Source organism: Thermobia domestica, chromosome 9, assembly GCF_964235325.1.
Source record: "Thermobia domestica chromosome 9, izTheDome1.hap1.1, whole genome shotgun sequence".
NCBI classification, from domain to species: domain Eukaryota; kingdom Metazoa; phylum Arthropoda; class Insecta; order Zygentoma; family Lepismatidae; genus Thermobia; species Thermobia domestica.
In genome coordinates this window covers 266,911,427-266,931,416 of record NC_137462.1, presented here as the reverse complement: position 1 = coordinate 266,931,416, position 19,990 = coordinate 266,911,427, and the positions used below count along the sequence as shown (strand labels likewise).

The 19,990-nt window shown below is 37.8% G+C and overlaps 1 protein-coding gene across 1 annotated transcript in view; it reads left to right on the top strand.

Moving 5' to 3' along the window:
* LOC145660677 (heterogeneous nuclear ribonucleoprotein L-like) overlaps positions 1 to 19,990 on the top strand; it is a 214,095-nt gene that overhangs the window by 191,291 nt on the left and 2,814 nt on the right. Inside the window, exons 10-15 of the mRNA XM_081726013.1 lie at positions 7,703 to 7,841; positions 11,555 to 11,765; positions 14,617 to 14,738; positions 16,775 to 16,925; positions 17,283 to 17,394; positions 18,675 to 18,770. Of these exons, the coding sequence (XP_081582139.1) occupies positions 7,703 to 7,841; positions 11,555 to 11,765; positions 14,617 to 14,738; positions 16,775 to 16,925; positions 17,283 to 17,394; positions 18,675 to 18,770 (831 nt within the window). The remainder of the gene's footprint in view (positions 1 to 7,702; positions 7,842 to 11,554; positions 11,766 to 14,616; positions 14,739 to 16,774; positions 16,926 to 17,282; positions 17,395 to 18,674; positions 18,771 to 19,990) is intronic.

Here is a 19,990-nt window from a genome sequence, read left to right as displayed (position 1 = left end):
ATTTTTTTTCTCCTAGTATGCAGTTGGATCGTAAATAATCAATTACTCTATGAATGGCAAAGAGTTGTACAGCGCTGCCTTCAAGCCCACGTGGAACTCTCGTTTTCAGTTTACACATGCGACTGGGACAAAAATACATCAAAGCATTTTATAGCTCCACTGGCATCTCTGAAAATATTCCTTTTCCAGTGCCTGTACAGGCGAGCCTTAATTCTATATCAGAGAGACAGACAAAGCGGCAATCAAGCAAATTTAGAATGTTCTCTTTTGAGCTATTAAAAGCTATTTTAACCTATATCTAAGGACCAGTGTGTGTATATACAGGGTGTTAATGAACTATACCGACAAACTGAAAGAGGTGATTCCTTACATCAAAATAAGAAAAAAAGTTCATATAAACCTATGGGGGTAAAGTGCATAGTTTCAGTGCTAGGGCTGTTCAAAATCGCGAGAAAGCTAAATTTCAACAGGCCCTATTTCGAATTCGAGAAACCATGGATGGTGGCAGTTATCAACGTAAAGGGAGTCACGTATACGCAATGAAAAATGCATAGTTCATCAATGTTCAATGGGGGTAAAGAATATTACCTGCATGATGTAATTCCTAGACATGCCATGAACCGATTTTTCAGATGTGCTCAAACTTTATGCTTGGTCCAAAGTAGGCAAACGATAAGGTTTTACAGGAGTGAACATTAAATCCTTTGGTAGGATGTCGGAAGTGAGCCGTCAGCAGCACGATCTCTAGTATTCGGGAAGACGCGTGCTGTGACGTTTTCTTTCACGCTTATAAGTGCAAAAAACGTGGAATATACGTGACGAAGTACATCGCAGCACACGTTATTCCGAACACAAAAGACCGCAGAGGTGCCGGTTCCTAAAACTTCCGACTTCGCTCCAAAGTATTGGGTGTCCATTGTTGTCAAGGCTTACATCTTGCCTACTTTGGACCCACTTTGTAATCAGGGCATATCTGAAAACACTGTTGTAAGCATATCTGAGAATAGCACCCTGTAGAGAATACCCTGCACACCCATTGAACATTGTTAAAATATGCATTTTTGGACTGTGTATGCGTGACTTCCCTTACGCTGATAAGGATCACCATCCATAGTTTCTCGGATTCGAAATAGGACCTGCTAAAATTTAGCTTTTTCGCAATTTCGGACAGCCCTAGCTCCGAAACTATGCCTTTTCCCCATAGGTCCACATGAAATTTTTCTCTTATTTTGATGTGAGGAATCACTTCTTACCGTTTGTCGGTATAGTTCATTAACACCCTATATATATTTATTTTGAATGAAGCTTCGGAACGGACAACTTATATGTTCAGTAATTTCCAATAAATAGTAACATGACAATTATCAGTGGAGTAACGGAGAATGCTTTAGAACCATTAACTTATCATATGGTCTTAAAAACTTGAAAGCTCATAGCTGCTGAAACTTAAGCTTCCTGTTCAATCCTATTTTGGCCAAGCCTACTAGGATTTAAATTACTCCAGAGGTTCCGAAACTTTTGTGAAAATTAGAAAATTTAAAGCTGTTTGGAATATCGTTTTACAGAATTCGTTTCCCGCGAGTAACTTATAAGTAACTTTTAGCGAATTAGGAAGATATTTCGCAGTTTGATTAAAAAAAAAAAAAAAAAAAAGGCCAGATTAAGTCCTTCTGATTCAGACTGTAGTAATGTTTTTTCCTCCTTTGCTCCATCATAACCAAAATATATAGACACTAGTTTATTATTTTCAGTATATCCTACTTTTGTCCATTATATACACTACCGGAAAAACTTGCAACACACTGTAATACATTAGGGTTATTGATGTGTTATACTTGTTTCGACCAACAGATAGCAGCACCACAGAGTGACATTGGCGCATCTCTGTCGACTCTGTATTGTGAATGAGCAGAGGCAGAAGCAAGTAAATTAATATGACTCAAACAGTAAAGCCAAGCAAGACAACATGCCACGAAGACACAATCGTGCTCCACTCGCTCCAAGGAGCGAGTTCGAACGAGGTCCTGTTGTTGGCCTTTGAGAGGCTGGTTGGTCCGTTCGTCGAATCGACCACCGCGTTGGCTGTGATGCATCTGTTGTGCAGCGGTGTTGGCATTGGTGGATATCAACCCATTCCTATACCCACAGGGAAGATTCTGGATTTCCTCGTAGCACGGATGTGCATGAAGAGCAGCATTGACAGACCGCACAGCTACCACTTCCAACATCCGAGCAAATGTGACCCCTCGCCCCTTAAGTGTCCACAGGTACTACAGGGAACCGGTTCTTGGTGATAGAACTTCGGGCATACATAAAAATTGTCCGTCTGCTTGCTACTGATGGCACATCATCGCCGTATACCGCTTGCGTGGTTCCAGCAAAGGAACACCTGGAGGGAGAATGACGTTCCGTTGTGTTTAGAGATGAAAGCTGATTTTGTTAGTATGCAAGTGATGATAGACTGCGAGTGCGACGTCGACCTGGAGAGCGTCTGCTACCGGTGCGTTCGTGAAAGGGACAGTGTGTAGTCCCACCCAAATGTTATGATGTGGGGTGCAATCAGCTACAACTCTCGTTCGCCTTTACAGTTTGTGCATGGGCCATTAGCTCCTCTTACATGCAACATGTGGTGGAATCTGTTCTACTGCCTTTCTTCAGGCAGGAGGGTCATGTACTGTTTCAGCAAGGTAATGCATGGCCACATGTTGCTCGTGCAACAGAACGTGTTCTGCTAGGTGTTTTACGACTTCCTGTCCAGCAAGCTTCCCAGACTCGTATCCTATCGAACATACAGGGGAAATCATAGGTCGACAACTGACAGTTGCTCTAAGTCCACCTACAACTAACTGTAGCTGATTTGCGCAACCAGGCATGGCAAAATGTACCATAAGACTGATCCGTCATCTCTGTAATCGAATGCATCCAAGAATCCGTGCCAGCATTGCTGTCCACGAAGGTTATATACGGTACTAATGTGGAGGTGGCAATGTAATGATATACTTGTCGTTCCCAAACTACTGTTGTATATATGGAATGCATGTTATAATCATTTCAAACCCTTACTATATACTGTCTATGGAATAACTGTAATTCAGATTGGAAAACAGTTTCATGGTGTTGCAGTTTTTGGTAGTGTACGTAGCATGATTCTTCCAGAATGAATCTGGGAATAGTAGCTCCGTTACGATTAATATGCAGTGTTAAAAGAAATTAAAGATTCAAGTTAACAGGCAGGGGCGCACCCACGCGGCGTTCACCTGCTTCGGACCACCTCAAAAATTCCTAACAAAAATTGTTCACTCTCTCAATAAAACTATACTTGTTTAACAGGGGAATGATTGATGTAGCATGGAAATTTGATCTTACACTTCATCTGTGTTCTTTCTCTAATAAAAACAAACATTTTTTTAATTATTATTATTATTTTTTTTTTCGGAAAATATAGGTGGAAGTTGGAGCGAGAAAGTTTAGTGCGAGCGTACTTTTTATTTAGTAAGCATTGCCAACATGAAACAAAAGTAACTTTCTGACGACTCGTTGAACGTTAATAACGCTTTCGTAGTAATTTAGATCTTATTGATTCCTTAATTTTTTTTTAATCCCACTTCAAAACGAAATATTCTGATGCGGAAATAGACATAAATTAAAAGCATTCAGTTTGATGTCTGTGACTAGACATTGTGATCGTGCATATCGACCAAATAGTATTTGATGAGTTCGAATAGGAAAATATAATGTAATCGAGATACGCTAGTGACCTAATATTTTCTTTATCAACACTGCACAGTTTCAACGGACATGAATCCCATTATAGAGATTGTGATTCGTCTTGCGTAGCAGCTACTTCCTGTTCGATTCATTCATCGCCACAGGTGGTGCTTAGTTATTCTGGTTGTGAATGTCACTTTGTCAATATTCACGGCATGACAAAAACTTCCTTCCGTCGTCGTAACAGAGGTAAAGCAATTTGTCGTACAAGTTCATGTTATGCTCACCGTCAGGAACCTTTTATTTTAAAAGAATCTTAGTTTCCTTCTTGATAGTGTTCTGTCTTCAAAACGTTCAAACTTAACATTAAAACTCAGAAGCTTTGCAATAAATTACGAGATGGTTTTGATTTCGTAAAATTTAAACAAATCTTGAAACAAAATCGGCGTGTTAAAATGTTCGGTTACGCCTAATTAAAGAAATTGATATATTCGTAATTGTCTTGGCAGCGAAGAGTGTGGAAGCATTTGAAGAAGCCTACCTTCTCTCCTTCAAATATAAATTAAATAGTGTCACTCCACGAACCTTTTCAGACGAAATCTTTATATGATTCTGCTAGCGAAATTTCAGCAATCTACTTTCCATCCGACCATCCAGCTTGGGTCGGTGTGATGGACTCAGGATTCCGTATACGATTCATAGTGGCACGACCTACACGAAAGCTACGCACCTGACACGATGCGCGACTTGGTGATAATATCGGCAGAAAACACTTTGGCATAACCCTTCAAGAAAAAGTTGCATGATGAATCAGGGGGAGAGGAATCTCGGAGGCGAATACTGTAGCGCCAGATCTCGAGGATCTCACGTGATTTTGTCTAGTTTGTTACTTTCAATGTATTCCCTCTTACCGTAATTTTCTTCACATACACCATACGACCTGAGAGATCGTAAGTTCTCAACTTCAACATAGTTAAATGTGGAACCTGATATTTTCTCTTTATATAAACAGCCTTTTTCCCTTCATGGCACATGTGGCAAGTATTCCTTGACATCGGTAGATCAATGTTCATCGAAATGCGTAGTGCCAAGCAATAACGTGTGACGCTAACATCTGAGGAGATAGTGTCCTAGAACAATATGTAAGTAGTGAATATTTAAATTACAATAAAACTCAAGGCGTACAGTGTTGCAATTTACTCGATTTTATTGCATTGTACTATCGCTAGAAAAGCTGTAAATGTTCTTCATGTTCTTGTCAGTGATTTCGAAACAAATAATGAATTTTAGTAGTTTTTTGGACGTAGAGAGAACGTAATTTTCTGCAGCTTAACAGAAACCATCCTCACAATGTTCTTCCGAAGTTAATGAAAGTACAGTATGGTTTAGGTGGAGTTTAACTTTCCCTTTTCAACACAGAAGCCATGATTATTGTTATTTTAACCAAAGGTTGCATACCGTCAGCGGCGATCAAACTCAGAGCACTGTTACCGAAAATACGTACGTTAGCCACTTAGCCACAAAGGGGCATGCTATTATTTATTCGTTATTGATATCCATCCTTTTCCATCATGGAGCTCAAAAATTCCACAATAGCTAGAATTGAACGTACCCCCATTACAGTGAGCATTACAAAACGATACTGTGTACTATTTTAAAAAACGACAGGAAGTGCAGTGTCCGGTGAAGCACGATAGATTCCTTGTTGGCGAGTGGTCGGGGAGATTGCTACCAAAAGCCACATAGAATAGTAATTACATCACCATGGAAGAGTGCCAGGATTCCCTCATCAATATCCCTCCAACCACAAACGCTGCCTTCTTACTTGAGGTGGACCTTTGGTACTGTGCCAGTCGAAAGCACACGCGCGAAAAAACGTGAACTCCCCCAGTGATAGACGATCAAAAACCATCCCTACACGCTCAGTGCATTTAGCATCGACAACAAAAGAAAAAAAAATGAAATGCTTCTATTTTATCTGCATGCGAGTGATCTTTATTTTCTGAAACTTGACTGGTGAACTGAACTATCGGAATAAATGTTATTTTCTCTTCATACCTTTCCCCCGCTTAAGGGTTTTCAGCTCCAAGATTGTATAAGACGTAAATCTGAAGATGGGATTCTTGTTGCCTTGTTTCCCCGCAATTGAATCCGACATTAAGGATCATGATGGTTAAGGGGCAGTGTGTTGAACGTAAATATTTGATTCGCTCTTCGACCCACACAGGTAGTAATAGATACCGCAACTTAATTTGCATAAGTTTCTCTGGAATAAGTGCAGTGATCATTACTATTGAAAACATGAAAATATTATGCAATTGTCCTGTTATTTGGTTATCAGTTACGTTTGGGAATAGTCAGTCTGATTTCGTCGAGTAATGTACTTGTAATATTGGGGATGATGCATGATTTCTGTAAGCATGCACTAGACCAAAATTAGGAGTAGGAATTAGATTTCTGTGCTGTCGGCATTTAAGGCCATTTAGCCCGTCACGTGCATGAGGGATGACGTCCCTCGGCGAGCACACTATCCGATGAAAGAGAAGGAAGGAAGCGGCCTGGAACCTTTGTTAGGTACCATCCCGGCATTTGTCTGCTGTGAATGAGGAAAACCCAGGAAAAACCTCACTCAACGTGGCTGGCCTGAAAAAGCTTTGACCCTTTTTCGACCGAGTGTTCCCAGCGAGAATCGAACCCGGGACCGCTCGCACCAAAGGAGAGAGTGTTAGCGACTACGCTACACGGGGCCACTATACCAGAATTAAGCTTAATGGCATTGTCAGTACCATAATTCAAGAAAAATGGTAGTGTCCTTGGAAACTATTGCATCGTTGCTCTCTTTTGTAGTAAAGATAACTAGCTCTATGGTCCATAGGATCCGAAGGTTCAATGCCACGTTCACAAAACTCTCCACTGACTTCTGACTCCTATCGTTAGCCAACTGGATCCAATTTCTACTTTTTATTCTTATTTCTACGAGATCCGTCTTAATATTGTACTCCCATCTGCGCCTAGTCTTCTTAAGAGTGGTTTTCCGATTGGATTTCCAATTAAAACTTTGAAAACGTTCCTAGTTTCTTTCATTCTGGCTACAAGACCTGACCACCTGAGCCTCTTAGACTAGATGACCCAAACAATGTTTGGTAAACGGTTTAAATTATGTAGTAGTTATGAAGTTTCTGCCGTTCCCCATTCCTGTTCCTCTTGGGTCCGAATATTCGTCTTAGGATCTTGGTCTCAGATACTGTGATGACATAAAGTATTCGTAACTCAGATTGTACGTAGGTAAAATACTAATATAGGAGGTTTCATGGTGGAATTACTAATAAGTATATTAAAACCCACTAAAAGTAGTTCAGTATTTATGAAATTTATAAAAACAAAACTTCGAACCAGTTGTAGTCGGAATCCCGTTATCACTAAAATGTACTTTTTTTTTTTTTTTTTAAATCTTGAGTTTCAAAGATTCCAGTATAAAATGTGACTGTATTAACTCTTTATCGTGTAGAAGTGCGATTAAACTTCTACAGGTGCATATAGGAGTCCCAGCTGTTTTCTTATGAACTCATGATTATTTCTTACAACGTCTTATTCCAACATTTCTTTCGTTGCTATGCGCACACCTTTTGTGAAATTACTCTTAACATTTGCATATCTATTATTAAACAGCCCTTCATAATCAAATTTTACAAGGAATTGGCATGTGCTCCATACTCGTAATCATAACAGAAATTTTGAGTCTGGAAAACCCATAACTTTCTGCGCTTGTTTTATATTGACAGCAGTGTGATTGGGATGTACCCTAATATGCGAAGAAATTACTATAGAACTGCAACAGTAGATAGTAAGAAGTAACAAACCAATCACAAATTTGCCTTCACCCTATATACGCTGACCATTGATTGGAAGAGAAGGGAAAGAAAGTATCTCTGTGTGTTTAGATGTAAAATGTTTCAGGTGCATCTGTTTTCAGATTTTTTTTAAATCTTTGCAGGAGAGTCTCTTCGCGGCCAGCCTCCTTATGGTGGCGGTGGCGACAGATATGAGGATGGGTATGGAGGGCATCAGAATGGACCTGGATCGTACAATGATTATGGTGACAGGTACGGTGGACCTGCACCTCTGCTGGACAGGTAAATCGAACCTTTTCATTTGTGTTGTTCTTACGTAACAGTTAATCTCAAGTGTACGATTTGGTTGAGTCGTCGCATTCAGTGCTTGTCAGTTCTAAATCTATATTTCATATTATGAACAAAAAATTGACATTATTGCAAAAAAATCTATTATTCATACCTACACCCTCTTGAATCATCAGTGTATATAATTTCGTCAGTTATAGGTTTTAATAATGGGACTGTTAAATTCTGAAATAAAAGCAAGGATAGGAATGGCGAAAGAAGCCTTTAGAAGGAAGAAGAAAATATTTTGTGGCACCTTGAGTAAGGAGTTAAGAAAAATACACATAAAGTGCTTCATGTGTACTATTGTACTGTATGGATCAGAAACTTGCGCATGTGCCAAAGACGCGGCAGATTCGAATTTGATTTCCGCTGGAAGCTAACTTGGTTCGAATCCCACGTCAAGTTGTGGGTTCACGCCTCATATAGCCTCGGTGCTAGAAAGGGTGCTAAACCCCAAATCAACTAAGTTACTGTAACGTATAAGGAAATTCAAAATAACGTAATATAGAATACTCAGGTTTATTATGGAGGTTATTAGGACCTGGTGAGCATTATAGTTGAATGTTTAGATTCTCTTTTTATTCGTCATTAATTTACACGTATGATCAATTTCCACAACAGATGATAACTTGACGTAAAAGAATTCATTTGCTTTGTCACTAGTGTGAAGTAAACAAATAAATAATATGAGGGGCAGTCGAAAAGTTCCCGGAATGCTGTTGTAGTTTTGGCATTTGTAGTGCAATAACAATTAAGTGTGAATCTTGCTTGTACAGTGCAGTCCTTAGGTTGCCCGATTATGAAATTGAAAAGTGTGAACAGATCATAACGGCAGTGTACGAGTAGTGTAGATGAACGGAGGAGTGTAGTAATCAGTTGGAGCAATTTCACAGATCGAGCAACGCTCAAACATGAAGTTCATGTGCAAATTGAGGAAAATCTGATTCAGAGAACTTGATAGCCTTAGAAACATTTCAATTAAAAACCACAGGATGTTTGACTCTTTCCCAAGTTAATAATGAGCAGGAGCGGTGGAACAAATGTGTTCCGAAGGTGTCAACTTTGTAGGTGATTAGTGTGTACTTACATTGTGGGAACCTTTTTAACTGCTCCTCGTATAATATATCTGTAGTTTGAGACTATGTAGAAGTCTATTTATATGTGCGCTTGAGATAGAAAGTATTGACTTTGTAGTTGGTTTTTATCAGCCACAAATTTTATGCATATAAGCAGTAAGTCACACGTTAATGTGTACTGCTTCTTATTAGGAGGGTACTGATTATTGAATATAGGAAGTTACACTTAGTGTGATTTCGACTGTCTTTCACGTGGTTATGAAATTTGACGACGGATATCTCTGTAAAAATCCTTCTCTAAGTAGGCCAATATCAATACATAACGAATGCATCGATCGTATGTATGTCCATGGCAACTGCATGGAAGAAAAAGTGGCAGTTGAGATCCTCGAAGTTTTGAAGTTGTGATCAGACGTTGGAGATTGCCGTGTGATCAAATCACATACAGTGCTGTTTGAAAAAGTAGTCCCGCGTGCCTCATTGGCTCGGAAAGCTCCCAATGGTATCGTTACTGAAGATGCAGCTCAAAACAAACACTTCCCGTCCGCAGTTACAACTGTTTCAGAATTATTGTTGCTTCTTTGTAGTTTAACAAGAGAAGTAAATCAGGGAAAGCGATTGCGGAACATTTACTACTTTAAAACTGTTGCCTTTGTTGCTTCGCCTCAACAATTCTGGTGTTTCAGCGGACAAATGAAAGCGTACTTTTGTTTGTTCAGAAACCATAGTACGCATCATCAATAGCTGCCCTCGAACATCGTTTTACGAAAAATATATTTAAAAAAAAAAAACTCCCATTACTTTGAAAAACTGAGTGCAAGAAGTTCGCCACTTTATTTGGATACGTAAATTGATAAGATTACATATCATGTTTCGGATATAAGGGAAATTAACTATGAAAATACTTAACAACCGTTGAGCTAGGAATTGTAATTGTGATAAATAACGCGTGTCTTTCAAGACAAAATTCGTAACTTATTCAGTAATTGTAGGAAGCTTGCAGCTGCTAACAAATTTAAGAAATAAAATAATGTACACAGCAAATTGGATGATTTAAGAGAATACTGTACTTTTAAGAAAACAATTTAACTTAGATTAGAATAATTCAGTGAGAATTCTCTCTGTTCCAAAGTGAATGAGATAATGTATGTATAATCACATTTAAAATGCTTTCGTCTATATTTTGTATCTAATGAATTATAAAATGGAGAATTCCACGTGCTCTTGTGGAATTATGCACATGTCAGTACATGTAATGGTTTATTTTATTATTATTTAATAACGTGATTGTGGATAATGTTAAGACTTGCCTTTCTACGAAGTGTTATCTCTCGGAAATCGATATTTTAGTTTTGGCTGTTTCTTTAATTTTATGATCAGTGATGATTTCAGTGGGTGACCCGGAGGAAGGGAGCTCTTTCCCGAAGCTACGAAATCCCCGGGCCTCACTCCCATTGTGCTCAGTGTGGTTTTTCAGTACCTTCGTAGTACATTTTTAACCCCTGTTGTTTTGAAATTTCCCCGTGGGAAAATGGAATCAGCACTGTTTACGAGGACTGTTAAACCAAATCATCCAAACAGGATAATTTTTATATATACGAGAGAGGATCGGAAACTAAGGTTACAAGGCTGATATTTCTGGAGTTTCCTCTGTTACAGAGAAGTGTAAGGCGTATGTAATATATGGAGTTGGCAACTGTGCAGTTTCAGCCACCTGCAACCTAGAGCGCTAGTTGTATGTAAACACAAATGGCAACTCGTTTGGAAAACTGGTCTCGCGAAGAAGTCCGCTCAGTTATTCGATTTCTGTGGGTGAAACAGGTAACCGCGGCTGAAATTCACCGGCAGCTGGTAGAGGTTTACGGAGAGACTGGAATGCAGGGATGCAAATAACCACTCGCCCAGGGTGAGTGGTTCATCGGTGCGGGCGAGTATTTAGTGTCAACCGAAGGTAAGTAAATGATTTCTATTGTGGGGTGTGGGCTAGTAGCTTTTTTCTTGGGCAAGTTAAATTTTGTACCTTATTTGCATTCCTGCTGTAATGTCTCTTCAGCATGACACAAAATGGTGTCGAAAGTTTGTAGAGAAAACGTTACCAACGAGGAGCACCGTGACCAACCCATCACGGTATCAACAGATTTGAACAGAGATCACGTGGAGGAACTGATTCAGGACAACGGGAGGATCACGTTACGTATCTGGTTGCAGAATTGGGAATGTAAGGAACACCTAGGAGGCCGTCGCTTCGCTTTAGATGAGGAGACAACGTGGCTGAAGACGCAAGGACACGATTTTTACCAGGAGGGAATCTTCAAACTCATCCCACGATACAACAAGTGCCTCAACGGATATGGAAACTGTGGAAAAATAACCTAATGTATTTACTATCTGTTGGTTGTATTGGTTGTATGAAATAACATATACACGTTTCACTGCAGACTTTGTAACCTTACTTTCTGTTCACCCCTCGTACAAAAGAAAATCCAATTATATATCATTGTAAATGTACAAAGCAGAAACTAATTCGAAATAGGTATGCACGAGTTGAAAATCTTTCTTAATATTTTCCTTTGCCAATTTAATTCACAGATATGGGTTAAAAAACGATTATGGTCGTGATATTCGAGAGCCATTACGTCCTTCACCTCCTCGACCAGGGTATGGCCCGACTATGCCACATGCTCCTAATCCACCTGTTCCACAGACTGGTTCTGTTATGATGGTTTATGGCCTCAATGGAGACAAAGTTAATCCAGACAAACTTTTCAACATATTCTGTTTGTACGGAAACGTCATTAGGGTAAGTACAAAATTGAATTCATTTAGTACATTTAGAAAACACTGATCACTTAATAATTTGAACTTCAGTATGGTACTTTGATACTCACAAGTAAACCTTACGTTTGGGTGAATCGAGTTGCTGACTGAGACACATATGAGAAAGTAGTACTAAATGTGGTCAGTATTTCAGTGAAGTTGTAGGTGCGAAGCTCCAGGGGTTTAGGAGATACAGCTACCAGAACATCACATGGAAGTACAGAATAGTCTTCATACAGTTGGAGGTAAAAGCTCTGTAAGACCTCTTGTAGCGACAAAAGGTGAATAACAAATATATGGGTACATATTAGGACTAGGGGGAAGTCATATAGTAAGGGTATACCTGACGGCGGCCATCTTGAAATCCACCATTTTGAATTAAGGTTAAGTTTTTAAAATAGGAATAGGGTCATGTGATACATGATTTAAGGCGCAAATTCAACCAGAAGAACAATGGTGACTTTAATTTTTATTTACGTGCAATTGGTAAAAAGTTACAGGGAAATTAAATATTGTTGCAGCATATGTATTAGTCGTTCACCCCACCTTGTAAATTTTGTGTTAATGATAATAATTAAATAAAAAGCCGGTGGATAAATATTAGGTCTATGGTAAGAGTTGCCTTGATGGCGGCCATGTTCAAATCCGCCATTTTGAATCAGACAAAAGTTTTAAACAAAACGCATATCAGTGACACCTTATTAATAGCAAATTTTACCATAAATCCAACGGTATAACCATTTTTGCTTTATCATTAACCAGCATTTGTTACGCCAACAATGTATTTCTGATTAACTTCTAGCCCAAGTCATCTATTGCATTACTCTATTCCCATTTAATTTTGTGCTGGTTAATGATAAAGCAAAAATGGTTATACCGTTGGATTTATGGTAAAATTTGCTATTAATAAGGTGTCACTGATATGCGTTTTGTTTAAAACTTTTGTCTGATTCAAAATGGCGGATTTGAACATGGCCGCCATCAAGGCAACTCTTACCATAGACCTAATATTTATCCACCTGCTTTTTATTTAATTATTATCATTAACACAAAATTTACAAGGTGGGGTGAAGGACTAATACATATGCTGCAACAATATTTAATTTCCCTGTAACTTTTTACCAATTGCACGTAAATAAAAATTAAACTCACCATTGTTCTTCTGGTTGAATTTGCGCCTTAAATCATGTATCACATGACCCTATTCCTATTTTAAAAACTTAACCTTAATTCAAAATGGCGGATTTCAAGATGGCCGCCGTCAGGTATACCCTTACTATATGACTTCCCCCTAGTCCTAATATGTACCCATATATTTGTTATTCACCTTTTGTCGCTACAAGAGGTCTTACAGAGCTTTTACCTCCAACTGTATGAAGACTATTCTGTACTTCCATGTGATGTTCTGGTAGCTGTATCTCCTAAACCCCTGGAGCTTCGCACCTACAACTTCACTGAAATACTGACCACATTTAGTACTACTTTCTCATATGTGTCTCAGTCAGCAACTCGATTCACCCAAACGTAAGGTTTACTTGTCAGATGAGTTTTTTCACAAATTACATTTTACTTCAGTCAGCTTCCCAAACTTAACGTATAATGCATGTCTTATCATATGTATAGTATTAAGAGATGTAGGAATGTCGTACCATTATTACAGTACTCTTCTTTCTACCAAGCTTTTACACTACACCAGGGTGAGAAGTTTAAATCTGGGGTAGCCAAATATTATATACTAGCAAAATACTCTTTCTTCTCACGGGTCGAATTCATTTCATTTTGGACATAAAAACCTGAATTTGGATTTAAACGGCATCGGAAGTATCACTGTTCATCGCAGCAAACCCGAAAACTAGGGATTTGGCACTAATATCAGTAATTTTCGATCATTATTTTATATCTGCCCTTCCTCTCCTCGAAGTTGCAGAGCTGAATTTGGACTTAAACGGTATCAGAACTGTAACTGTTCATTTCAGTAACTCAGAAAACTATAGATTTGACACTAGTATCGGTCATTTATATCATATATATATATATATATATATATATATATATATATATATATATATCCCCTCTCCGCCTAAGTCGCACATCAAAGTGAAATGATAACATCCCAGGCCCGAACTTCATCTATGTTGAAAATTTAATCGATATCGTTCGAATGGTTCAAGAGGTAAGTCACAAACACTGACTTATATATAATGAAAATACTTTTAATTGTGTTTTTACGTAAGAACGAGAGAGTTCGGGCCTAGACGAGTGTGCTGTCTAATCAGCCATCAAATAATCTATTCTTTAGGTTATTTCACGAAAAACAAGAGACTGTGAACCTTCAATAAACTATAGAGGTCACGGCTCGTAAATGGTAGAGCGTTCACCCATGGTACAAGAGGTCTCTGGTTCTATCACCGGTCATGCAAGTCTGTGGTAGCAACATTGTCAGTGGATTTTCTCTCACATTTGAAATCCACCGATTGTTTCATTATCCATGTCCTTTAGCGTAAGGAGATCGCACATCTTAAAACCATTAATATTTTCGAGTCAACCGTGACAGGATAAATGTGAAAAATGTTGAGGTGCTGGATTTAGAAGTCGTTAATGCTTCGATAGTTATTTTGTGTAATAATCCGTAGTTCTAATATTAAATAATTAGTTAACATTTCAGTGGATTCACGCACTTGCGCCTAATCCTCCTTGTTCTGCTGGATATAATATAGATGGTGTCAAAATCTATAAAACACTTCCTATATTATTGACTATTTTTTAATCTTTCTATGAGTGGTAGTCTATCTCAATGGAGAAGACCAGAAATTTATATATACGTTTCTTTTTAGGTTAAATTTTTGAAAACCAAAGAAGGCTGTGCTATGATTCAAATGGGTGATAGCCTGGCAGTAGAAAGAGCTATTCAGAATCTGAATAATGCCCAATTATTCGGCTCAAAACTTCAGCTAGGGTATGTATTATCATTTATATTAATTAATACTCTATACAGGGTCTGTCCCACAAATACCGAGAAAGCTTTTTTCCCAGCTATAGAATGTTACCCGGCTCGGCCACGTGCCTATCGTGACAACGAAGATCGCAGTTGGGATAAAGGTCAGTTCGTTAATCGCGTCGAGAATAAAGATACAGCTTTTCAGGGAAAGCGTTACGCGATTAGATCGCTCAAAAGATCAGAAGTTGTGACGTTCCACATGATTAAAGAAGCCTTCGAGGATGTCCATGGGCGGCGATTAGGGCGGGCAGATTCGCTCCCACTTTTTTTGAAGTAACCCACTAATGTGTATAGTTTCATTTGGAAATGTAAAGTTTTTGTATGTATTACTGGTTCACAGAAAAAAAATGGTGACATATAATATTTGCCGTAGCGTGACTACGTGATGGTTATCCCCCCGTGGAGTTAAGAAAGCTGCAGAAATTGCGTTTTAGTTGACACGAAAAATAACCCAAAAATTCCAACCTATTGGAACACAATAATTCCAGCCTACTTCTTACAAGGATTCAATATATTAATCAGCCGCTTTGAATTTTAAGATGTTCATGAGCAAAAAGTCAAATCTCTGTTTAAGAGTACAAAGGGCTAGTACCTACTTGCGTTGGTCCTGTCAATTTACTTAATAAAATATGAAATACGATATACGGTATTTTAACAAAAAAAAAAGATAATATCCTATTAGTTATACAGCCTTCCGTCGTCTTGCCTTCCCCCCACTTTTAACGTCCAATCGCCGCCACTGAGGATGTCAATAGCGAGAATGTAGGAGTGGCACAAGATGGTCCGGGAAGGCCGAGAAGACGTCAAGAGCGATCAGCTCGGAACTGATAAAAACATAAGGAAAAGTGTTGAAGTCGGATCGACGCCTCAGTGTCAGAATAATAGCGAACGCATCTAGTCTACCGGAACCCATTATTCATCGAATTCTGACAAGATGATTTGCACATTAGGAAGTTGTGTGCCAAAATGGTTCCCAAAGTGTTGTGTGATAAATGGAAGGAAAACCGTGAACTGGTGACGTAGCACGGGTATTCGAATACGATCTCGAATCAAAAGCTAAAGCTCAGAGTAACACACAAGAGCCTCTCCTCACCCGAAAACAGTTCGCGTGGGCAAATTGAAGATAAAGACCATTTATTGTCTTCTCATACAAATGGCGTAATCCATAGTAAATGTGCCTGCCGGACAGTTAGTACTACGTAATGATTCTCGACCGGCTGCGGCAAAAGGAACAACTCATCAGGAAGATCGCATACACCTGGGTGCTGCATAACAACACATCATGTCACCTAGTTTCTCGCACGGTGTACCTTTTTTGCTTCTAATCAAGGGGAACTTGAGAGACTATTCGGAACGGTGGAGGATCGCCAAAGCGGCTTCGATGCGTTGTTTCAAAGAGGTTTCCCTCTACGACTTCTAGAAGGTATAAGTACCGTGAATGGCAGCAATGCACAGGTGTGCTATTATGAAGAATTGTAGTAGTTTTTGTTTTGATCTGTAACAAATATTATTTTTCTCTGAATTTTTTCTCGATATTTTTGGAACATGCCCTGTACGTTATTTACACGAATGTAGCTTGCTTGATATGTAAGTCGAGAAAAAGAATTAAAATTACATAAATCAGATTGAGTGGGGCATAGGATGTAAAACAACTTGCTTGTGCACGTCTGTGCTTTCTTAATGTTTCTGTTCCTGTACTTTATGAATTATTAATTATGTAATTGGCTTTGCTTCAGTGCACAAGATGTAACATTCAATCTCAAGTTAACTTACATTATAGTGATACGAAGTTTGTGATAATAATGTTATTGGTTTCTCTTCATTCAAATTTGCCGTATCTTCAGAGTAAAGACCAAAATATAGTATTGGTACTAGATACTTTTGTTGGGAGTTGAACCCAAAGGCACGCGTGTATTCTGTTTGCTCTTGGTTCTGTAAATAAATCGTCGATATTGTTTTACATTGTTTCTAATAGTGATGATTGTCTTAAATAGGTTTTCCAAACAAGCATTCCTAAGTGATGTTATGCAACCGTATACATTACCAGATGGTTCTCCTTCCTTCAAGGATTTCATGGGAAACAAAAATAACAGATTTATTAATCCTGCAATGGCAAGCAAAAATAGAATTCAACCACCATCAAAGGTAATAAATTTAGTGCTTATTCCAAATGTATTGATGTTCTGTATAGTGGATATTTATATAGTATTTGATATCTAAGTATTTTCATGTTAAAATATTAGAACGGCATCGGACCTATTAATAAAAATCGCGTAAATTAATTCATACGTACTGTTGAGTATATCATTTGCTATTTTGTATTCTAATACTCATTCATTATTTTATTGCTAACTGTAACAATTTTAATTGAAAATATAAATTATTGCTATCAGTAGTAAACGAAGGTTCGTATTGTGACGAATGGGAAGTTAACAAAAATTACAGTTTAAACAATATATGTCAGGATGCTAATGTTACTAATATGATTATTTCCCTGCATAGATACTCCACTTCTTTAATACTCCACCTAATCTGACAGAGGATGCGATGAGGAAGGTTTTCGAAGATGCGAAAGTTAAACCACCGAAAACAATCAAGTTATTTCCATCGAAAAGTAAGTGAAAATCTGCCATCTCCATATTTTAAATGGTTTTAAACCTGAATAAGTAATATTGTAAATGAACATTATGTGGTAGCAGTGAATTTGCGAAGTAGGTTTGTAGCAAGTAAGAGAGAGTGGGAAAAGACAATTATTGGTGACACTATTTCCTGAATATCTTCGCAAAATTAGTGAATTGTTAAGGGAATAATATTAATTTCTTAAAGATATTTATTTAATCGTAAGGTAGTCTCAATAGCGTAGTCGATAAGGCTTCGAGTTTTTTCTCGTTCTTCACTCGCAATAATGCCGCTGAGTTTCACCTACTCTCTCTTGAGATGGATATTTGGGGAAGTAAAGGAGGCTCTGTACCGAAAGAAAAGAGACATTTACTTTGATTTACGAAGTAGTAAATGCAAATGAACGAAAATAGTGATAAAAGGAATTTGCATGTAGTTTTGTTCACCATCAAGCTAAGTCCAAAGATATTCAAAACTCAGTGTCCAGAGCTAAGCGCTCTATCAATGAGCCATCCTTTTTAAATGTACAGCTTACAAACATTTCATATCTGTAAATACGTGTATACTGTATATAATTGTGATATAAATGATTCGATGTAATTTTCATAGTAGGTAGGAAATCATTTAAAAATACTACAAATGATATAAAATGTACAGGATGGCCCAAAAGTAGGTATACATTGCCGTACTGATCAGCTCATTGCTTTTCATATAATTACTGTTATTCTTCGGGTAAACTTAGTTTGTTCTTAATGTCTTTTTACTTATATCTCACTCGGAACAACCGAAGAAAATAAACCTATAAGCTAGAATGTTATGCTTCATCAATGCAGGGGTGTATACCTACTTTGGGCCACCCTGTATAACATTCTAGCTTATGGGTTTATTTGCTTCGGCTGTTCCGGGCTTAAGGTGTAAGTAAAAACACTTGAAGAACAAATAATAAAGAAATTAAGTCTACCTCATGAATAACAATAAGAAATGATATAAAATACAATGAGCTGATCAGCACGGGACTGTATACCTACTTTCAGACCACCCTGTATATCGTGTAATATTTACATATAAAGACAAAAATGTAATATTTTATATATTGAAGTACATGATGCATACCCAGCTTTTAAAATCCGGCTTCAGTAAATTGGAGAAAGGATAAATTGTTTATTTGGAAACTGCCAGTGTTAATTCATGCGAGCAAAGTACTATGTAATTCATTTTGCAAATTGAAAACACATTTGTGCTGAAGGATAATATGAGCATTTTGATTTTCTTTAGCTGAAAGAAGTTCATCTGGGTTGTTGGAGTTCGACAGCAACCAAGATTCCCTTGAAGCTCTCATGATGTGTAATCATTCTCCAATTCCAAACCCATGTAAGTAGAATGTTGATTCTTTCCATAGTATTTTAACTGTTTTAGGAAGTGTTTGAATTTGTATAAATTTTGTAGTCAGTTTCACATACAGAGTGATAAATGTCACGTAATCCGTGAAGGTTCTACCCTTCACACATGTGCATCCTTCTGATATTGTTCCTGGATGCGCACGCACGTGAGATGTTAGCCACAGTTAGTGGATTGTTTGTTTCCCGATCTTCCAAAGTATGTGAGTAAATTTATTAAGTTGCTGACTTTAGATATTCCAGTAAGAGAAAGTCTGGAATGAGATTGGGAGAGTAAGGTGGCCCATTGGCTTGGAAGTGGTGTAGCTTTATAACACAGATTCCAAATACTCATTTCACATAAGCGGTATGGGAGGCTCTGCTGTCCGGTTGAAATCGTACATTCCTTTTCCATGGTTGCGTGACTTTTTGATTACTCTGTATATACGTACTTTTATATCGCACTGTTTTATGAGTGTGAACTTAGTTTTTGCTCCTATTTACGAATTCATACATTGTCTTGTCGCAAAATGTTAGGGTAGGATGCCTGACAGTTTACTCATCACTTTTTAGAATTAGATTATATATCTAGTTTGATTTACAGTGAAACTCACTTTGAGTAAAAATGAAACTAATATAATTTGTGTTCTATTGGAAAATTTTCAGAGAACAAAATAATCACATCTTATAGCAATACCTAATATTTTTCGCTATGGATTGAAGTAGTAGTGTTTTTATTAAAACTTGAGTTGAAACGAGTTAAGCTTAGTGACAACCCAACCGTGATCACATCAATTATAATTTTCAGATTATATACCAAAATATTACACTTGATATAACAAAACAGAAAGAAGAAAAAATTGAAAGTAAAGAAAAATCTCTTCCCCTTCTCATGTCGGATTATAATCCACACATTCACTAATGCTTTGAATACAGTTAGAGCGGTAATTTCAATGATTGTTGAGCTTTATATCCAAGTAGTATAGTAACTATAAAAGTAGTACATATGTTTTTATTAACTCTTGAACGAATTGATTGAAGTAGGCTTTTCAGTGCATTGCAATAGAAAAGTGAAGTAAAAGTTTTCAATTCGATCCAAATTTAATTGACAACATGTAAGATGACTCTTACCTGTCTAGTGACTGTGTTACCACCTCAGAACATCTTTCCGCTTCAAAGTACAAATTTTAGCTCCCCAAAGCAGCTACAATTTCA